The 16258-nt window shown below is 37.9% G+C and overlaps 1 protein-coding gene across 1 annotated transcript; it reads left to right on the top strand.

Moving 5' to 3' along the window:
* Nucleotides 1-1450: 1450 nt before the first annotated feature.
* On the top strand, nucleotides 1451-13896 carry NTS (neurotensin). The gene is made up of 4 exons (XM_015629244.1): nucleotides 1451-1755; nucleotides 5770-5831; nucleotides 11901-12125; nucleotides 13486-13896. Exons 1-4 carry the CDS (start codon nucleotides 1695-1697, stop codon nucleotides 13630-13632), a joined length of 495 nt encoding a protein of 164 aa, XP_015484730.1. The 5' UTR covers nucleotides 1451-1694; the 3' UTR covers nucleotides 13633-13896.
* Nucleotides 13897-16258: the final 2362 nt, after the last annotated feature.

A 16258-nucleotide genomic window follows, 5' to 3' on the forward strand; every position in this document is an offset into this window, starting at 1 on the left:
TTCACCATAAACCAAAGCAACGTTTGAATTTAAATTCTGTCGTGCTGCAAAAGTTGTTTCAGGGAAGAAAAAATTCAGTTAATTAAACTTTTCTTACCAGGTGTTCCTTGCGGCAGGATTTCGAAAATTCTGCGTGTTTCTGCGACACCTATTCAGTCACAGAGGGTATGGGAGGAAAACAACACCCATCTCTGCTTTTGCATTTTAAAGGAAAATTTCTGCAGTGAAGGGAACATCCACGACAGAAGAATCTACTCGCAGCCTGTGTTCCTGCTACGTGTGACACGTGTATCTGTCCTTAAATGTATTCAGAGAGACAGAAATGTTCTGCATTGTATCTGTATTCAACATATGGAGCATTCGTCTGTATCTGAGAAGAAAAAAACAAAAATGAGCCTCACAGCAAAAGCGGTAGCGCGATGGAGGGTGACGCCAGTCTTCAGCTTTACGTTTTGATACACACACATTGGAGGTTACCCTGCCCTCACCTTCGGGTCGTTTTTCTGGGCTTTACGGCTCAGGAGCCGAGAGCCGGGAGGCAGAAAGGGAGCCCTGAGCAGGTGCGGGCTCCCGGGCAGCCCCGGAGGGCAGGGCAAGCGATGCACAGACGGGGACCCCGCACCCTCCGCACCCCGCCCGGGTCGGAGCGCGCCCGTCCCGGCGCCGCCCTGCCTCCGCCTGGGGTCCCGCCGTGTCCCGCTCCGTTCCGACCTCTGGCTGCTGCCACGGAGCCTGTCCTGTGCTAGTCGTTGAGGAAGGATACCTAGTGGAAAAATCAACAGGGAAAGGTGCATCCTGAGAGAAATGCCTCTGAGGAACGCTCGCTCTCTTGATAGCGCAGCGGGTGGCTGTGGCAAGCGCTCTTCAGAAGTCTCGCCTGGTCGGGTCTCAATTTTTTGCGCATCTATGAAACACTCTACCAAGTGGCTTTTCCCGTCACCTTCCTCCATCTCTCACACATACAGACTTCCCTTTTTGTTTCTTGCCCTCTTTTTCCTGCTACCCGTGCCCAATGCAACACTCCTACCCATGGTCAGGGTTATATCCCTGCCGTGCCCCGTGTCAGGCGTTCCCTGCCCATTCCCGGTCTAGCATCCCTGCCGCCACCCGTGTGCGGTTCCGCTGTAGGGAAAGGTTCTACAGACGAAAGACAAAGGGCGTCAACCGCACGAGGACGGCGGCGCGGTCGCTCCCCACCCCCGGCCCCGCTCCGGGGGACCGAGCACCTGCGGAAACTTTTATTCTTTTTATTTTTTTTTTTTAATAATAATGCAAATAATGCTAAAATGCCAGGATAGCTCCCTTTCGGGAGCAGCCGTGCCCGCGGCCGTGGGTGGGGGTCTCGCTGCGCGCCCCGCGGGGCCCCGCGTGCGTCAGGCGGCGAGTGGCGTCAGCGGGCGCGGAGCGGCGGGGAGCGGGCAGCGGGCAGGGGAGGAGGGGGAAGAGGAGGGAGGGAGGGAGCGAGCTTCGTCAGGAGGCGATGGCGGTACCGCCGTGACATCACCCCGCGGCTTATATAGTTGGGGAAGGGTCTGGGTCCCCCGTCTGGTGCCTGCAGCCGCCCGTCAGCACGCGTGCGGGAGGGCGAGGAGCGGCGCGGCTCTGTCTGTCTGTCTCTGTCTCTCTGTCTCTGTCTCTCTCCGTCTCTCCCTAGGATTTATGGACTTTACTTTCTAGAGGGTGGAGCGGCAAGGATGAGAGTCCAGCTGGTGTGCGTGGTGCTGCTGGCCCTGGCCTCCTGCAGCCTGTGCTCAGGTAAGTGCCCGCCGGGGCTCCGCCGGGCGCGCCCCGCACCGCCCGGTCCCTCACCCCGCTGGGCACCGGCTCCCTCCCGGAGCCCTAAGAGACACCTAAAGGAGGGCAGTGAAGTCGCTTCGGGCTCCGCCGGCTGTCCCCATTAGGCACCCGGGAGCCGGCTCTGATAACGGGCTCTGGCCAGCATCTTTTTTTTTTTTTTTATATATATATCACTCCTCTAACTTTCTCCCTTCGCACAAGCCGTTCCTCCTCACAGCATCCATACCACGGCAGTTAGTGTAGACTAGCCATTGGAAATACAAATCAGTGCAGACAATCTGCTTGGGTGTGCTGTGCTTCATTGAATATCATGTATTTCCAAATTAAGATACAAATTGTAATTTCTGCGACTCGTGAATAGCTGCTGTAATCCAAATCAACATGAATATGTATGCCATTCAGTCACTTTTTAGAGAGAGAAATACAATTTTATTATCTGGAGAAAAAGTTGCTAACAACCAATTTGAAATTACGACCAAAAAAAAAACCAAAACCGCTGAAGCACAGGCAGATGACATAGTAAGAAGGTTGAAGTAAATGCATTTCTCCAAGAGCAGCTGCTGTAGAAAGCTCAAAAGGAGGACAATATATTAAAATGTATTTCCTGCTTATTTGAAAAATGACACATCTTAAGCATCTGCCATTATGTTAAACACATATATGAAGCAGAATAACCTGCAAAATCCATTCTTAACTAACTTGGAAATTAATTTTAACTCCACTAAATTACCAGGTAAATTTACAACCAACTTCATTTTTCAACTTTAGTGTTTGGAGGGACTCAGAATTACTAATTCTCACTTTAGATGGAAGTTTGTATTCCCTTGCAGAACAAAAATGTAAGCCACATAATATATTTTATTTATAAAATATTTATTTATTTTATTTAAGTATAATTGTTCTGTTTATTATAGAGAATGTATGATCTTACTGACAAAGCTTAATTTTTTTTTCTCTCCATGTATTTCTAAGGTTTTTAAAAAAATTCCTCTCTAGTATTTTTAGTGGAGCAGTTTCAGATTCAACTCCTTATAGAGCCTGAATGAAAGACCACTAAAGTAAAAAAAAAATAAGTGGGAATTAAAATAGACTCATAACATGCCCCCCCCAAAGCCATATTATCTGGGAAATTAACACAATGGTTTATTTGCTTGAAAATTTAAAACTATTTGTAAATGAGAAAGAAAATGATTGCTAAATTTTCTTTTGGAAATGTTTGTCTTCAGGCAAAAGTACGTACCTGTAGAATGGAATTGTTCCTGTAAAATGTGAATATATGAGCAGAAACTATTTTTCTTGTCATTAGAATCATGAATACATCAAATTGTGTGAATTTCTCTCTGATTTTAACAATAATGTATAACCAAGCTTTTTATACACTGCTCTCTGAGAGTGTTCTTTCTATGCTTTTGCTCCTCATCCATCTCTTTTCATTCCTGATTTACCTGAATATGCTTTCTTTTCTCTCTCCAAGCCTTGCTTTATTCCTCACTCTAGGAATCTTGACTCCTAAATAATGCCCTCTGGATTTCTTTTTTTGAGTTCAAGTGTTTCTTAATACCTTTCTTCCCATCTTTCATGCCTGCAGCTATCTTCCAGCCTTGATGTATGGAAGTTATCTTCCATCCTTTATAGAAACAAAATCCAGGTGCTAACCAAGCACAAGTCCTTTTATTATTCCCAGCTGGTGTGATCCAGGACATCACAAATCATGGTGCTGTCATTGTGTGTGTGATCCCCTGCTCACAGGAGATGCTATCATTGATAGAAATTCAGCTGAGGTGATCTTGTGCTGCCAGCAGAACTTTGGCTAATGGTAAAGCTGATAAAACCGACTGCCATTCCTGCTGAAAGGGCTGAAAGGCATTACGTTTGAGACCAGTTGCCAATGACTTGTTGACTCTTCTATAACTAGTCCTATTTAATATGAAAAAGTTAAACATTAAATAAGACTGGTTGTAGATCTGCATTACAGCAAGTCACTTAAATGCAAAAGCTTTGATGCTACAAATAAAGAATGAATCTGTTGTGTTTGTAATGCAAAGGTGAACAGGAGAATCCTTCTCTACAGAGGAAGGGAATATGCATGACACACAGAAGTTTTTGGTAACCTAAATAATAGGAATAAGAAGCAGTGTAACAACACAAAATGCAGTGGCTTAGGAAATAATAGAAATTACAGTTAAAAGCTCCTTTTTAACCAAAGCTCAACTGTTGGAAATCTGAGGAATAAAAGACATTATCTTGTTATCTAACCTGTTTTTGGGGGGTTTTCAGCCACAAAAGACAAACAAAACCAAAAGATATGTAAGACAGCTGCCCTCTGTAGCTAATGGTAAGCACTAAGGTAGTCAAGTACTGAGGCTTCTGGAACAAACTGTTCTCTCTTGAGAACACATCAGGGACAGAAGAGGGCTGCTTTGATGAGTTGGGGAATACAAGCCTTTGCAACAAAGGAAAATAGGTGAGAGCCCAATAAATCTGGGCATAGCCTTTCAATGAAGCATTAATAGAATTTCCAGGGCAGTGGTTTTTGACCAGAAAGACACAGTGACCTTGCACTTGTTTGCTAATCTTGAAAGGACATACAAAAACACTGAGCTAGGAAGAGAAATGAAATTCCTTTCAATAAATACATTATGGATAAATATTTCAAATGGGAAGATATCATTTATAGTGTAGAAATTTATTTACAAACAATGGATACATTTGTAATTAGAAACAAATTAGACTTGAAATCAGAAGCAAGTGAGTAAGCATTGATACTTAGAAGAATTTCCAAAAGATGAAACAAAGTGATAGTAGTGGTGAAATTTATTAAGACTGAACATGACTGATTTTTAAGAGCATTGTAATGGGTGGCTTGTGGCTGACAGAAACCTATGATGCATTAGCACATGCTTGTGGTCCCTTACAGTCTCATGTTCCATGAAAAGTAGTGACACAACATGGTGACAACCCCTGAAATGAGGGCATCAGCAGAATCTATGCACAGGTTCAGTGGTAGAGTCCTACATGCCAACAGCACTGATTATTTTGAAGAAAGTGAGATATGACCTATATGAATATGGAATATATTTTGGTTTAGTACGGTTTGAAATATTAGTGAATCATTTGGGTTTGGACTGTTGGTATTCCAGGAAAGGTAAAAGCTATGTGGAACTCAATTTCACCTAAAGTCTTGACTAATTCCTTACATTTTTTCTCTTTGAGCTGTGATTGCTGCTACCAAGGAACCCAATCGTCATTGTGATTCTAGTCTTCATCTTGTGATGCTGTGTGTAGAAATGTATCTGTGTGCTTTTTCTTTCCACAGCAATTTGTAGTCTATTTACCAAATCACAGGTCTTGCAAGTCTACTGAGCTATCAAAGGTCAATAAAATCAGTAAAGAAAATCCCTACACTTCCAGTTAGAATAATTTCTTTTTGTACATACATTGTTAAGAGCTTGTATCATAAACTGGTCATGCTCAGTTCCCTCATATCAGTAAAAATACCCTTAATTTAATTAAAGATAATCAAGAATATTGATTATTAATCAAGTAATCATGACTGCCATTTATCTAAATAATTGCTACTTAAATAAATATTATTTGAAAATAAATATTCAATTTTTTTCTTCCAAAGTAAGCAAAGGTGACAAATATTTATTAAGAAAATAATGAAGGATATTGCAGCAAGTTTTTTTGTACTGAAGGAATTGCAGTTTAATGAGCCTTTCTGCTATGAAACTGAGATAAATTAACAGTTCCATTCAGTTCAATAAGCTTGATCATTTTTTAAAAATGTATTGATTATTTATTTTTAAATAGTATTGCTGTTAACTGAAGACTCTCGACAGTCCCTCGAGGTCACTGGTGTTTGTTGTTTATTTTTTAAAAATAATTTAAATATCTAAGTTCTGTATACTGAATTGAAATGTCCATGATTTATGATCAAATAATAAACATATGTTTCTGCTTTAAACCCAGATTCAGAAGAGGAAATGAAAGCATTAGAAGCAGATTTATTGACCAATATGTACACATCAAAGGTAATTATTTTTCTTCCTTTACCTGACAGGGAGGGAGCAAATGAATTCTCATTACAAACCCAAAAGTCTTTGCACAAAGTAATAACCTATGGTCTAGACAGAAAAGTTCAGTGTTAGGTTTTACTTTGGTGCAAGATTTTCTCCAGTTCAAAGGAAATTTAAAGGTGTTGATGTGACACACTAAACATGTTCTTCAGTTGTAACACTGGTACTTTCATTAAACTGTCTAAACTGTGTTATGTACAGAGATGTAAATTTATGTGAGGAAATGTGTTTCCAATAAGGTTATGCCCGATGAAAGCTAAATTAACCTTGAGTCAAATCTCAAAGTGCTATTTTTATGCAGAACTCTTCCTATATGCATATAAAATTAAGACAAATCATAAAGCAAAAATAGTTAATACACAGGCCAATTTTGGTGAAGGATTTTAATCATAGTGCCAGTAAAGGAACATGGGGACATGACTGTGAAAATACTAACTTTGTAAATGGCATTTTCTTGACAGGTTTCCAGATTGTGAATAATGTTTATGTTATTTAATATGAATATATAAAAATTCAGTGAAAAACTCATATTGACAAGGTGAAGCTGAAAGTGTTGCATTGGATAGGCTGATAGACTCTCAACACAGTTATCTTCCAAAAATGGCCTAAAAATATATATGTTACATATCTTCAGTGACATCTAAAGAACTGAAGCAAGTGCTATGGGTATAAGGGTGAATATTTTAGTTCATTATTCCAATAAAGTTTAAGTGGCACTTAAATATAATGGAAAATAAAATGAGAAATGAAAATATGAAAAATGAAATTTTCATAAGCCAATGACTAGTTGAAGACAAAATTACTAGTTTAAAGACAAAACCTCTAAGGAAGACATCTGCATATATTGTATTTAAGTATATGTGACCTTTTCCACGGGATTATTGTATAGACTAGAAGAAGTATGAGGCCAGAAAATGTATTTTCTTTATCTGGTCTGTCAGTTCTTTGATCTCAATGTTCTTTATTGGCATGATAGTTAACCTTAGATTAAAAATTAACCTGTTGGCTATTCACTCTTCTAAGGTACAGAAAGACTCAATGGCTACTTCTTTTCTGAGACATATTTAAATGTAGGAGGCTGACAAAAACAGGGGTTTTTTTCTGTGTGGCAAAGCATAGCATGCCCTGGAATAAAACCCTGCAGCAATTGGTGTTTCTGCTACTGACTTTAGTGGACTTGTGAACATAATTTCCATCTTCTCCTCCCTCTCACCACAGAACACAAGCTCAGGTAACTCCAAATGCACAAATGCATTGCACCAGTGATAATGTCATGATGTTTGCCATCATACTCTGATGTTTTTTGATGTCATGAAGCTTGATATTCAGCTTCTTTAGGGTATTTACCACAGTCAACTGGCACATGAAGTTGACAGAAGCAGTAGATTCATGTTGGAGACATTGCTGTAATTCTGCATTATACTGCCTTAAATCACCATCCAAAGTTCCCTAAGTTGAATATACCTTGTCTCTTGACATCAAAGGAAAATGTGGTGGAAACACTAAAAACTGTGTATCAGATCTTCTACAGGAGTAATGTCACTATCCCATTGATTACTGAAATTATTTTTTTCTGTTGTCCTCTGCTAGATTTTAACCCTCATTACAACAAATTATGGCTCTGGTGTGATAGACAAATTTGAAAGCAGTGTGTGTAATACCTGTCTTGTGTTCCTGAGATCTGGTTCCATCTGAGGGCAATCACTGGTAAATTGCTCTAACTGTATTTGAGTAATCAGCAAAGGAAATCCTAACAATTTAAACAGCGTTAAAATGGGGAGAGAAAGTACTGTTTGTGAAAGCTGAGATCTAAAAGTGCAGCAATGTGGATTATCACTTTTGGGTTTAGTACTTGATAGAACAAAAATCTGCCTAAGTAGTCACTTGTGGACTATAGTATCAAGACTACAGTCAGGGCTTAAGCACATTTTTTGCAATATTCACTAGTCTGTACAATATTATGGGAAGAATTGCCTTATGCCTTTAACGTCACAGTCTGCTTTCCAGTGCCTGCTGCCCCTTCTCAAGCTGCTCTTTAAAGTCACCTATATGCTGAATCACTCTCCATCCTTAAAGTATGCTTATTGTAACTGTCTTTAACACTCAATACAGTTCGTCACCCTTCCTTGCTGTTACATCTGAACCAAGATACAATGATCAAACATGCCATTAAAATGCTCTACCTGTCTTTTTTCTAAGATAAAATCCAAAAAAACCATTTGGAAGATCTGTTAAAACAACAAAACCTGACTTGTCAAAAATATGTGGGCAGTTATCTCCTGTCTCTCTTTTGTTTTAAATAGAAAACTCTATTCATATCAAAGAGGTAATTCTATTTCCAATTTCCTAAGTTCTTGCCTGAAATCATTAGTTGCATGAAAAAAAAAAAAAAAGTAAAAAGTGTTCCTTGGGGAATATATCATATCTACAATATACTCCACCTTTGGGATCCCACCCAACATTAATTTTCTGAAGTCATGGACCCACTGAGTTTTCACTGTTGTAGGATGCCTGTTTATGACTATATTTGCCCAGAGAGTTTAGCCTTCTTGTCTGAGGAGCTGCCTAGAAGTAGGAGGCATCTACAGTTACCTAGGAGCTACTGATTTCCTGACCCAGTCATGGCATAAAAATTAGTTAGCTTTACAGGCATTAATGTACACCACAGAGGAACTTTGTCTTTAACATAACTTAATGCTTTTTCTGATTAAAGATATTATTTCTATAGCTGCAATCTGAAGAAATTCAACTATTATTATAGAAAGGAATCACAGAGATCCTACACTTGCTTGGGATTTTTACTTCATTATGACTTTGCTTTTTATTTGCTTTTACTAGATAAAGACAAGAATGAAAAAGCACATATCATTTTTCCTAATGAAAACTAGCATTTTGGATGTATGGGTGGATTGTAACAAAAGAAGTATCTTAAGCAAACTATCAGCGGTATCATTCAACCAGAAATGGACAAAAAATATCTCTTTTGTCTTGCACAGGACAAGCCTATTGTCAAAGAAGGAAACAAGCTTAATTCAGTTTCTTAGATGATCTTAAATTCTCTTTCAAGATCCATGAAGTGTGAGAAATTATATATCTGATTCTTATTTTACAAACATGTTCAACAGTGGAAATACCTACATTATATTCACTTCAGTATTCGTATACCTTTTAAATTCTAGTTCATACTTCAGTCTCCTTTGATTCTTCAGGTCATTCCCAGGTATTTTTCAAGTTACTCTTAAAAAAATTAGTTCTATCTTGCTAATAAGGGTTTCTTGTTTTATTGTGTAGGTGTTTTCCACAACATATTTTGAGCTACTGTAGTTGATATTGTGGAGACCTGTGTGGAAAATATATAAATGTACAAAATATGAAATATGTTATATATACAATATATCACATATTGTAAATTGACCTGAACATTTGGATTATCATAATCTTAAACTGATACCTTTAGGATAAATGCCTCAGATATTTTTTCATAACCCAAAATGCAAAGCAGTCTGATTTTAATAGCATGACTGCTCTTTTCAGTGACTGGACATGGCCTGGCAAACTCCATGTTCAGTTCAAGTAACCCAAAATTCAGTCTGATTGACTTGTAAATGGTAGAAGTAAGTTAGAAGCAGGTGTACCCAAGTAAAAATACTTCGTGGTGATATATGCATGGCATTAATAGGAATGAGACTCCCTTAACAAATGAAATATTAGTTAGAAGCTAGAAGATAGCACTGCAAATTTGTTTTCTCCTAACCTCATAAGTAGGAGCTAAGACAATTTTCACCTAAGGAAATCTGCTATTGAAGTATTTTTCTAATACAGAGAGGAAAGTTCCTTTATATATAGATGTACATCAGACTGACATAGAGCAGTAACTTTAGATCAAAAAGATTCTATAAATATTGCAAGAAGGCATGAGAGATTACCCTATCCTTTATTCTTCTGTTTCCATCCACTGGAATATTTTTGGTTCTTTCTTAACCCAGAAATCTTGCTCATGTAGTACTACCTCTAGATTCTATGCTCCATTGCAATTTGGCTGTTGCTGTGCCAGCCCACATTTCTTTTGTATACACAGGAAAGAAAAGCAAACTGGAGAAGCCTCCTCATTTGTCATGGAAAGCTCCCTATTTTTATATTTCAGAAATATATTAAAACAGATAAAAGAACATTTTGAAATTGCATTAGACATTTGGTCTTTTTCCTACTTTAACTTCTGTTAATAGAATTGAATATTCTGCAAAGAGATTAAATTTATTTTGAAACTGTCTTTTAAAATAATTTGATAGACTAGCTAGAGTACTTCAGTGAGACAACAGATGAGCTCAAAGTAAAGAGCACAGAACCAATTACAAGCTTCCAAATAAGATTTCAGATTTGTTTTCTTAGCCTCAAAACAAAATAATCTTATTTTTTTTGAATGTTGTCAGAAATCTGAGAATGCACGGCAGTTTTAATAAAAGGCTAAATCATTCTCATTTTGAAGGGCACTCATGTATCAGATGTATGTTGGAGTAATGATTATGGACAAAAGAAAACTTTTTGTAACTAATGCTAAGAGTGATGCCAGTTTTTCTTGTTTCTTCCTCATTTCTCCGAATTTTCTTTCTTTTCCCTCAAAAAACAGTCAAGTGTGATGAATATACATAAATCTTGCAAGCAAGGCCCCTTTGTTGAGAAGGTGCTCTAAAGAGACAGGTTAAGTGATTACCTGATGTTCAGCCAAGTAAGCACTGCATCCACACTCCCAATTAGTGCTGTCAAATATGTGTGAAATGCAACCTCTGAGTCAATGTCGTACTTATATTAAACTTTGTGCATACAGGAAAAGAAGGAACTACATTTCAGTTCACAGGTAAGGTCTAATCCTAATGTCCATAGCAAGGAAATCTTGCCAGGAATAAATTACAAATTTGCTATTTGGCTTTTGATAGGAGATTGCTATGTCACCAGTTCTAGTTTAAGGAAACTAAATTCTATACTCATTACTAAAAGGAATACAGTGCAGAAGAAATAATTAATAGTGGGAGAATGAAGAAAATGGCAAAATTGTGAAAAGTAGTAAATGAGATAGGAACTAAGTTTTAAACTTACTTTTTTTCCTATTGATAATCAAAATGGAAGAAGACTATGCTGCTTACAACTGCTTGGAAAAAACAATGCCAGTAGAAAAGTAAAAAGCACACTAATCACCATTTCTTTTGAATGGTTTAAAAGCTCATGCATAATGCAAGATACTGGAACAGGCAAAATTTGGTGATATTTCACCATGCTGAAATTTCCTTTTTTCTGTTTTTCTGTAACATATCTGGACAGGTTCATTATTGGCCACCTAAATACAATTGGTCTCAGTTTTCCAGTCCAGTTGCCAAATCAGGTATACTTTTTTTTTTTTTTCACAGCTATGTTTTGTCTTTGCTCCATCTTTCTAAGACCATAGATCTTCAATTAACATCTTCCAGGCTCTTGACTTTCCAGCATCCAAAACTCCTGGGGCTTACAGATTCTGTAACTTCAGGCCCAGACTCATCAGACAGCTTGTCCTGAAGGAGGGACTCCATTCCTTTTCTCAGGGAATTTTGAGATGACTGGTGTTTGTTCTGAACTAGGGAGGAGTGTCTAGTTAACCACAGGCATCCAGCTTGGATTCCTGAGCTGGGAATTTATCCAGTAGGTTTGATTCATTATTCTTATTTACACCTGTGAGTTTATATTATATTAATTTCCATCTGTGTTTTTGTTTGCACCTGTGCAGAATGACTATGAAATGCTGCCATTCTGGTTTGGTAGCAGGTCAGTTTTTTCATCATTTATATCTACCTGGGGGGCAATGCTGCAAGGAAGCAGACTTGGCGTGTGTAATAAATGAGTTGTCCTAAGTTCAGCACTCTAATTATTATCTAAAAGGTGACCAGATGAAAAGCGCTTCAGAAACATAAACTTGTTTCTAACAAAACGTTTGAATGTCTCACATGATTACAAAAAACCCAAAATACATTAAATCGTGGGTGTTTTTATTTTCAGATTAACAGAGCAAAACTTCCTTACTGGAAAATGACCCTGCTAAATGTCTGCAATCTTGTCAACAAGATAAACAACCAAATGGGGGAAACAGTAGAGGTAGATGAGGAGGAGCTGGTTCCAGGAAGACAGTTCCCTGCTGCTCTGGATGGCTTCAGCTTGGAAGCAATGCTGACAGTATATCAACTCCAAAAAGTTTGCCACAGCAGAGCCTTTCAGCACTGGGAGGTAACACAAACAGTCACAAATGCATGTTGTAGTGATCTAAAAATCCATATCCAAGTGACCTCCATCGCATTGTCTAAGCTTTCCTTCCCTTTTTTATATTCTCTAGTACTTCTAATATTCCTCTTTCAGTAAGAGTAGTGAATTAGTGCAGTTTCTGATGATAAGAGTGTATGTTTCTTACAAAGACCCATGGATAAATGAGAACTTGCCTTAACTGTGTACGTTCTCCACTCTTTGTAGCCATTCCAGGTAACCAAACAACACATGAAAGTCATCCTACCAGAAAACATAATTAATACCTGCTTAACAGACATGAAGTTAATATAGATCAATTGAAGCATAAATAAATGCAGCCAGTGTTTCTCTTTTAAGACCCTAAGGCAAATGGTATTCAAAAAGCAGGGATACATGCCCGTGTGTACATACCGTGTTACTAGGTACTCTGGTTTTCTTATCATTGCTAGGAAACTGGTAGCAAGGGAACTCCTGCTTTTTGTTTCTCTACACCTAAAGAGGTCCCTGGAAGTTGACATTGTGATTATATGAGGATTGCTGCTCTTATTGTTCGTAGTCCATTTGTGATATTTATTTTAGTACAGTGATTGCAGTGATTACACAGAAGCACACTGGGCGCAGTCCACTTGAATTGTTAGATTTTACACTAAAAGATGCTTTGTGTAGTGAAAGAAGATAACTCAGTCTCACTACCCACTTTCCAGTAAAGCAAATTGCTTCATCTATCTCAGGTTCATGTATAGTCTAGCTGAATAGAGCTTGTTTGTTTGTTTGTTTGTTTGGGTTTTTAGTCATAATTCTATATATAATCCCAATCCTCAGATTAGTTGGGGAGGGGTCTGTGCAGAGGACTGCAGCCTCTTCGAGAACCAGAGTTTTCTGAAGACTCTCTTCATCAGTGCATTTATTGCTGGGAAGGACCTACCCTAGAACTAAATATGCAATAACCCATATATCTTAATCACAGTTCCCTGCTTTGCAAGAAATCGTAGATTAAAATATTTCTCAAAAGATGAAACCAGTGATCAGTGCATGTAGGTGTTTGACCTAAATGTGTAATAACAGAGTGATAGTCATTAGAAAACTCCCAGTCAATCTGAGTTTTAGTCTAAGGAGGAAACACCAGCTTTCCTCTCTAATCAAAACTGATTATTCAATTTGTTGAAGTGGAATATCACTTCTGTATGGCTCAGCTGACCTTTATAGTTTTGTGCCTTGAGTTTTGTCTTTTTTTTTTTTTTTTTTAATGCTGTAGCTAATATAGTAAATATTTTTCTTGGTGGCAAATGTTAAAATAGTATTTTTTTAAAATTTTGAGGAGTGTGTCTCTTCTTGCATCCTACAGTTACTTCAGCAAGATACATTTGATCTAGAGAACTCAAGCCAAGAAAAGGAAATCATGAAGAGAAAAAATCCCTATATTCTGAAACGGCAGCTACATGTGAACAAAGCTAGAAGACCATACATACTCAAGAGAAGTTCATATTACTGATGCAGCAGAAGAAAACAATGTATATTTAGTTTATAGGTAACTGTGCGTTATGGTTATCTTATCTAAATCTAAAATCATACTTGTGTGAAAATATACTCTGGAAGATCAAGATGATAACATAGCTGTGTCTTTTTTGCAATTGCTGTTTCTTGATTGTGAATTTTTCCTACTTGAGACTAATTGGACTAATACATTTGCGAATAAAACTAGTTTTTAAGCATGATGTATTGTACAAAACTGAGATTTCAACATGTTTTCAAACAATCTTTTAGTCTTTCCCAATTTTATAAAACACACCAACATAACACCACATAAATTGACATTATCTGTAAATTCTACTGAGAATCTTACAATTTCTTAATGCAACACCTCAAACATGTAAATGCTTCTAAATTTCTTGAGTAATATAGTAGCAAGAACTGCCACAGTATTTTATATTTTGACCAGTTTGATTTATTAGGAAATAGGTCTAAGGAAGAAAAGGAATTCTATCAATTAACTGCTAAGTGGAAATTTCAAAATGAATATTTAAAATAGCTTGCTTGTAAGTGCATTTTGAATTTTTGACTCCTAATCTATAAATGCTCAGGAAAAAAACCCTGAACAACAAAAAGCTGATATATGTCCCTGTGCTATCTCTGTTAAAAGTCAAAATAGTAATCTGGTTACATGAGAAACTTGGTGTTTGAAAGATTAAGTGAAATTAGAACATCTTAAAATTCCAATTAAAAGGCATTTCCTTTCCCTCCCTCCACAAATTTATAGAGAGCAGGAAGTTTTAGAGTTGAAAACAGTCTTGGAAGCTAACAGAGAGGGAGGGTCACAGCATGAGAAAAATTGTTGACAAGCCATGAGGAATCAACTGCTGCCTGAAAGTTACACATTTTCCAGTTCTGTGTTTGTGATGTGTGTATGAGATTTGGGATCTCAGTGATTCTGGGTTCCAGTTAGGAGGAAAACAGTCTGAAGGGATTGGGGGTCAAAACAACCATCCAAACTGAGGGGTAGTGCAAGACCTGTGAAGCCTGGATGCTCAGACCAGAAGGCAGAAATGGAACAGATGTTGTTTTGGAAAACTTGCCTGTATCCTGTTTGAGGTATTTCTTCAAAGCAATTTTCCTCCAACAAATAGCCACACCATCCCTTCCCCCCAACAAACACAAATCCAAACAAAACAAAGAAAACCCTCCCCCCCCAACTTCCACACACACAAATGCCCCCAAACAACCAAGAACCCAACAGAAAAACCAAATACTTGGAGATTTTTCCAATCTTCTCACAAGTTTGTTACAATTTGTTAGATGGACAGGGATGGAGTTTTTAAATTAAAATGTATTTTCACTATATTAAAGCTAATTATATTTCCTTTTCTCACTGCAAATATTATTAATCACTTTATTCATTCAATAACCCTTAAATGCATGCACTGACAAGAAATAACTGAGCATACACTAATTATTGCAATAATAATTATGACTCAAATACTGCAAAGCATTTAAGTATGTTCAGTCTCAATATTTGAAATGCTTAATGTGCTTGAGGGCTTCGCTTAAATAAGTAAACTCATACACCTTACTTTTTTTACAAAACACATTGAATTAGACTGCACATCCAGCATGCTCTCAAGTGGTTAATAAACACCTTCTTTCCAACAAACCTGTAAGATCCCTAGCCTTACTATGCATATTTGCATTCTAAAGTATCTTTTGCTCTGAAATAACAAAGCAGAATGGTTTGTTCAAAAATTTGCTGCTTGTAGTTCCTGAGGAAAAACTAAAAAGAAACTTCACTTTTTCATGGGAAAAAGAGAAGAATAAGAGAAAAAGAAGTAAGTTGTCATTACATTTTCTCTCGTGTTAAGTGTAAGAGCATAAAAGAAAAAAAAAAAAAAGTAGTGTAAGGTAATGTGGTTGTCATCTGATAGAGAGCATACATTTTTCAGAAACAAACACCCTTTCATGTCTCATTTTGGAGGTAATTTAGACAGTCACGGTAATGGCATATGACCTCAAAGGATGATACTAACTGTTCCATCCTCATCTGGTGTTCCACACTACCTTGTGACCATGTACTTGTTCTCTGCAGTGCAGAGCTACCAGATTAGTCAGACTGGCTGGAAATGGCATTAAATAAGCCATTTCCTTTCAGCAGACTGTGAATCCTCACACAGCCAGCTACCGTGTGCCACTGGTGGAGACACAGTTAAGGCATGGCAGGAAAGTACAGCTTGTCAGCTGTCCTGAGTCTCTGATGGAGGTGTCATTCTCAGAGGAATGTCATTCAGTGTGATAGCCAGAACTAGATGAGGAAACAAAAACTGTAACTGAAATATAGTCAGCTAAGCTAAAAAAGCCAGTGCTGGTTTTTCAATTTATTGGACATTCATGAGAAGCATAGCAGTATGAAAATACTAGAAAACACAAACTATAGCATTAAGCCAAGCGTCCAGAGCTATAAAATGAAATTTTTAAGTCGGGGAGACTTCCTTGCTTGAAATACCTTCTCTCTTTTAGCTGTTGCTACTGCCTGATGGCCTCACTGCTGTGGAATTGCAGCCTTCCCTTCCCTTCCCTTCCCTTCCCTTCCCTTCCCTTCCCTTCCCTTCCCTTCCCTTCCCTTCCCTTCC

Source organism: Parus major, chromosome 1A (genome assembly GCF_001522545.3).
Source record: "Parus major isolate Abel chromosome 1A, Parus_major1.1, whole genome shotgun sequence".
NCBI lineage: Eukaryota > Metazoa > Chordata > Aves > Passeriformes > Paridae > Parus > Parus major.

Bases quoted from the DNA above. Each gene is read 5' to 3' on its own strand.
- NTS (XM_015629244.1), top strand. From the start codon at position 1,695: ATGAGAGTCCAGCTGGTGTGCGTGGTGCTGCTGGCCCTGGCCTCCTGC. The intron at 1,756-5,769 runs GTAAGTGCCCGC...CTTTAAACCCAG, and splicing joins CTCCTGCAGCCTGTGCTCAG to ATTCAGAAGAGGAAATGAAA. The intron at 5,832-11,900 runs GTAATTATTTTT...TTTTATTTTCAG, and splicing joins CCAATATGTACACATCAAAG to ATTAACAGAGCAAAACTTCC.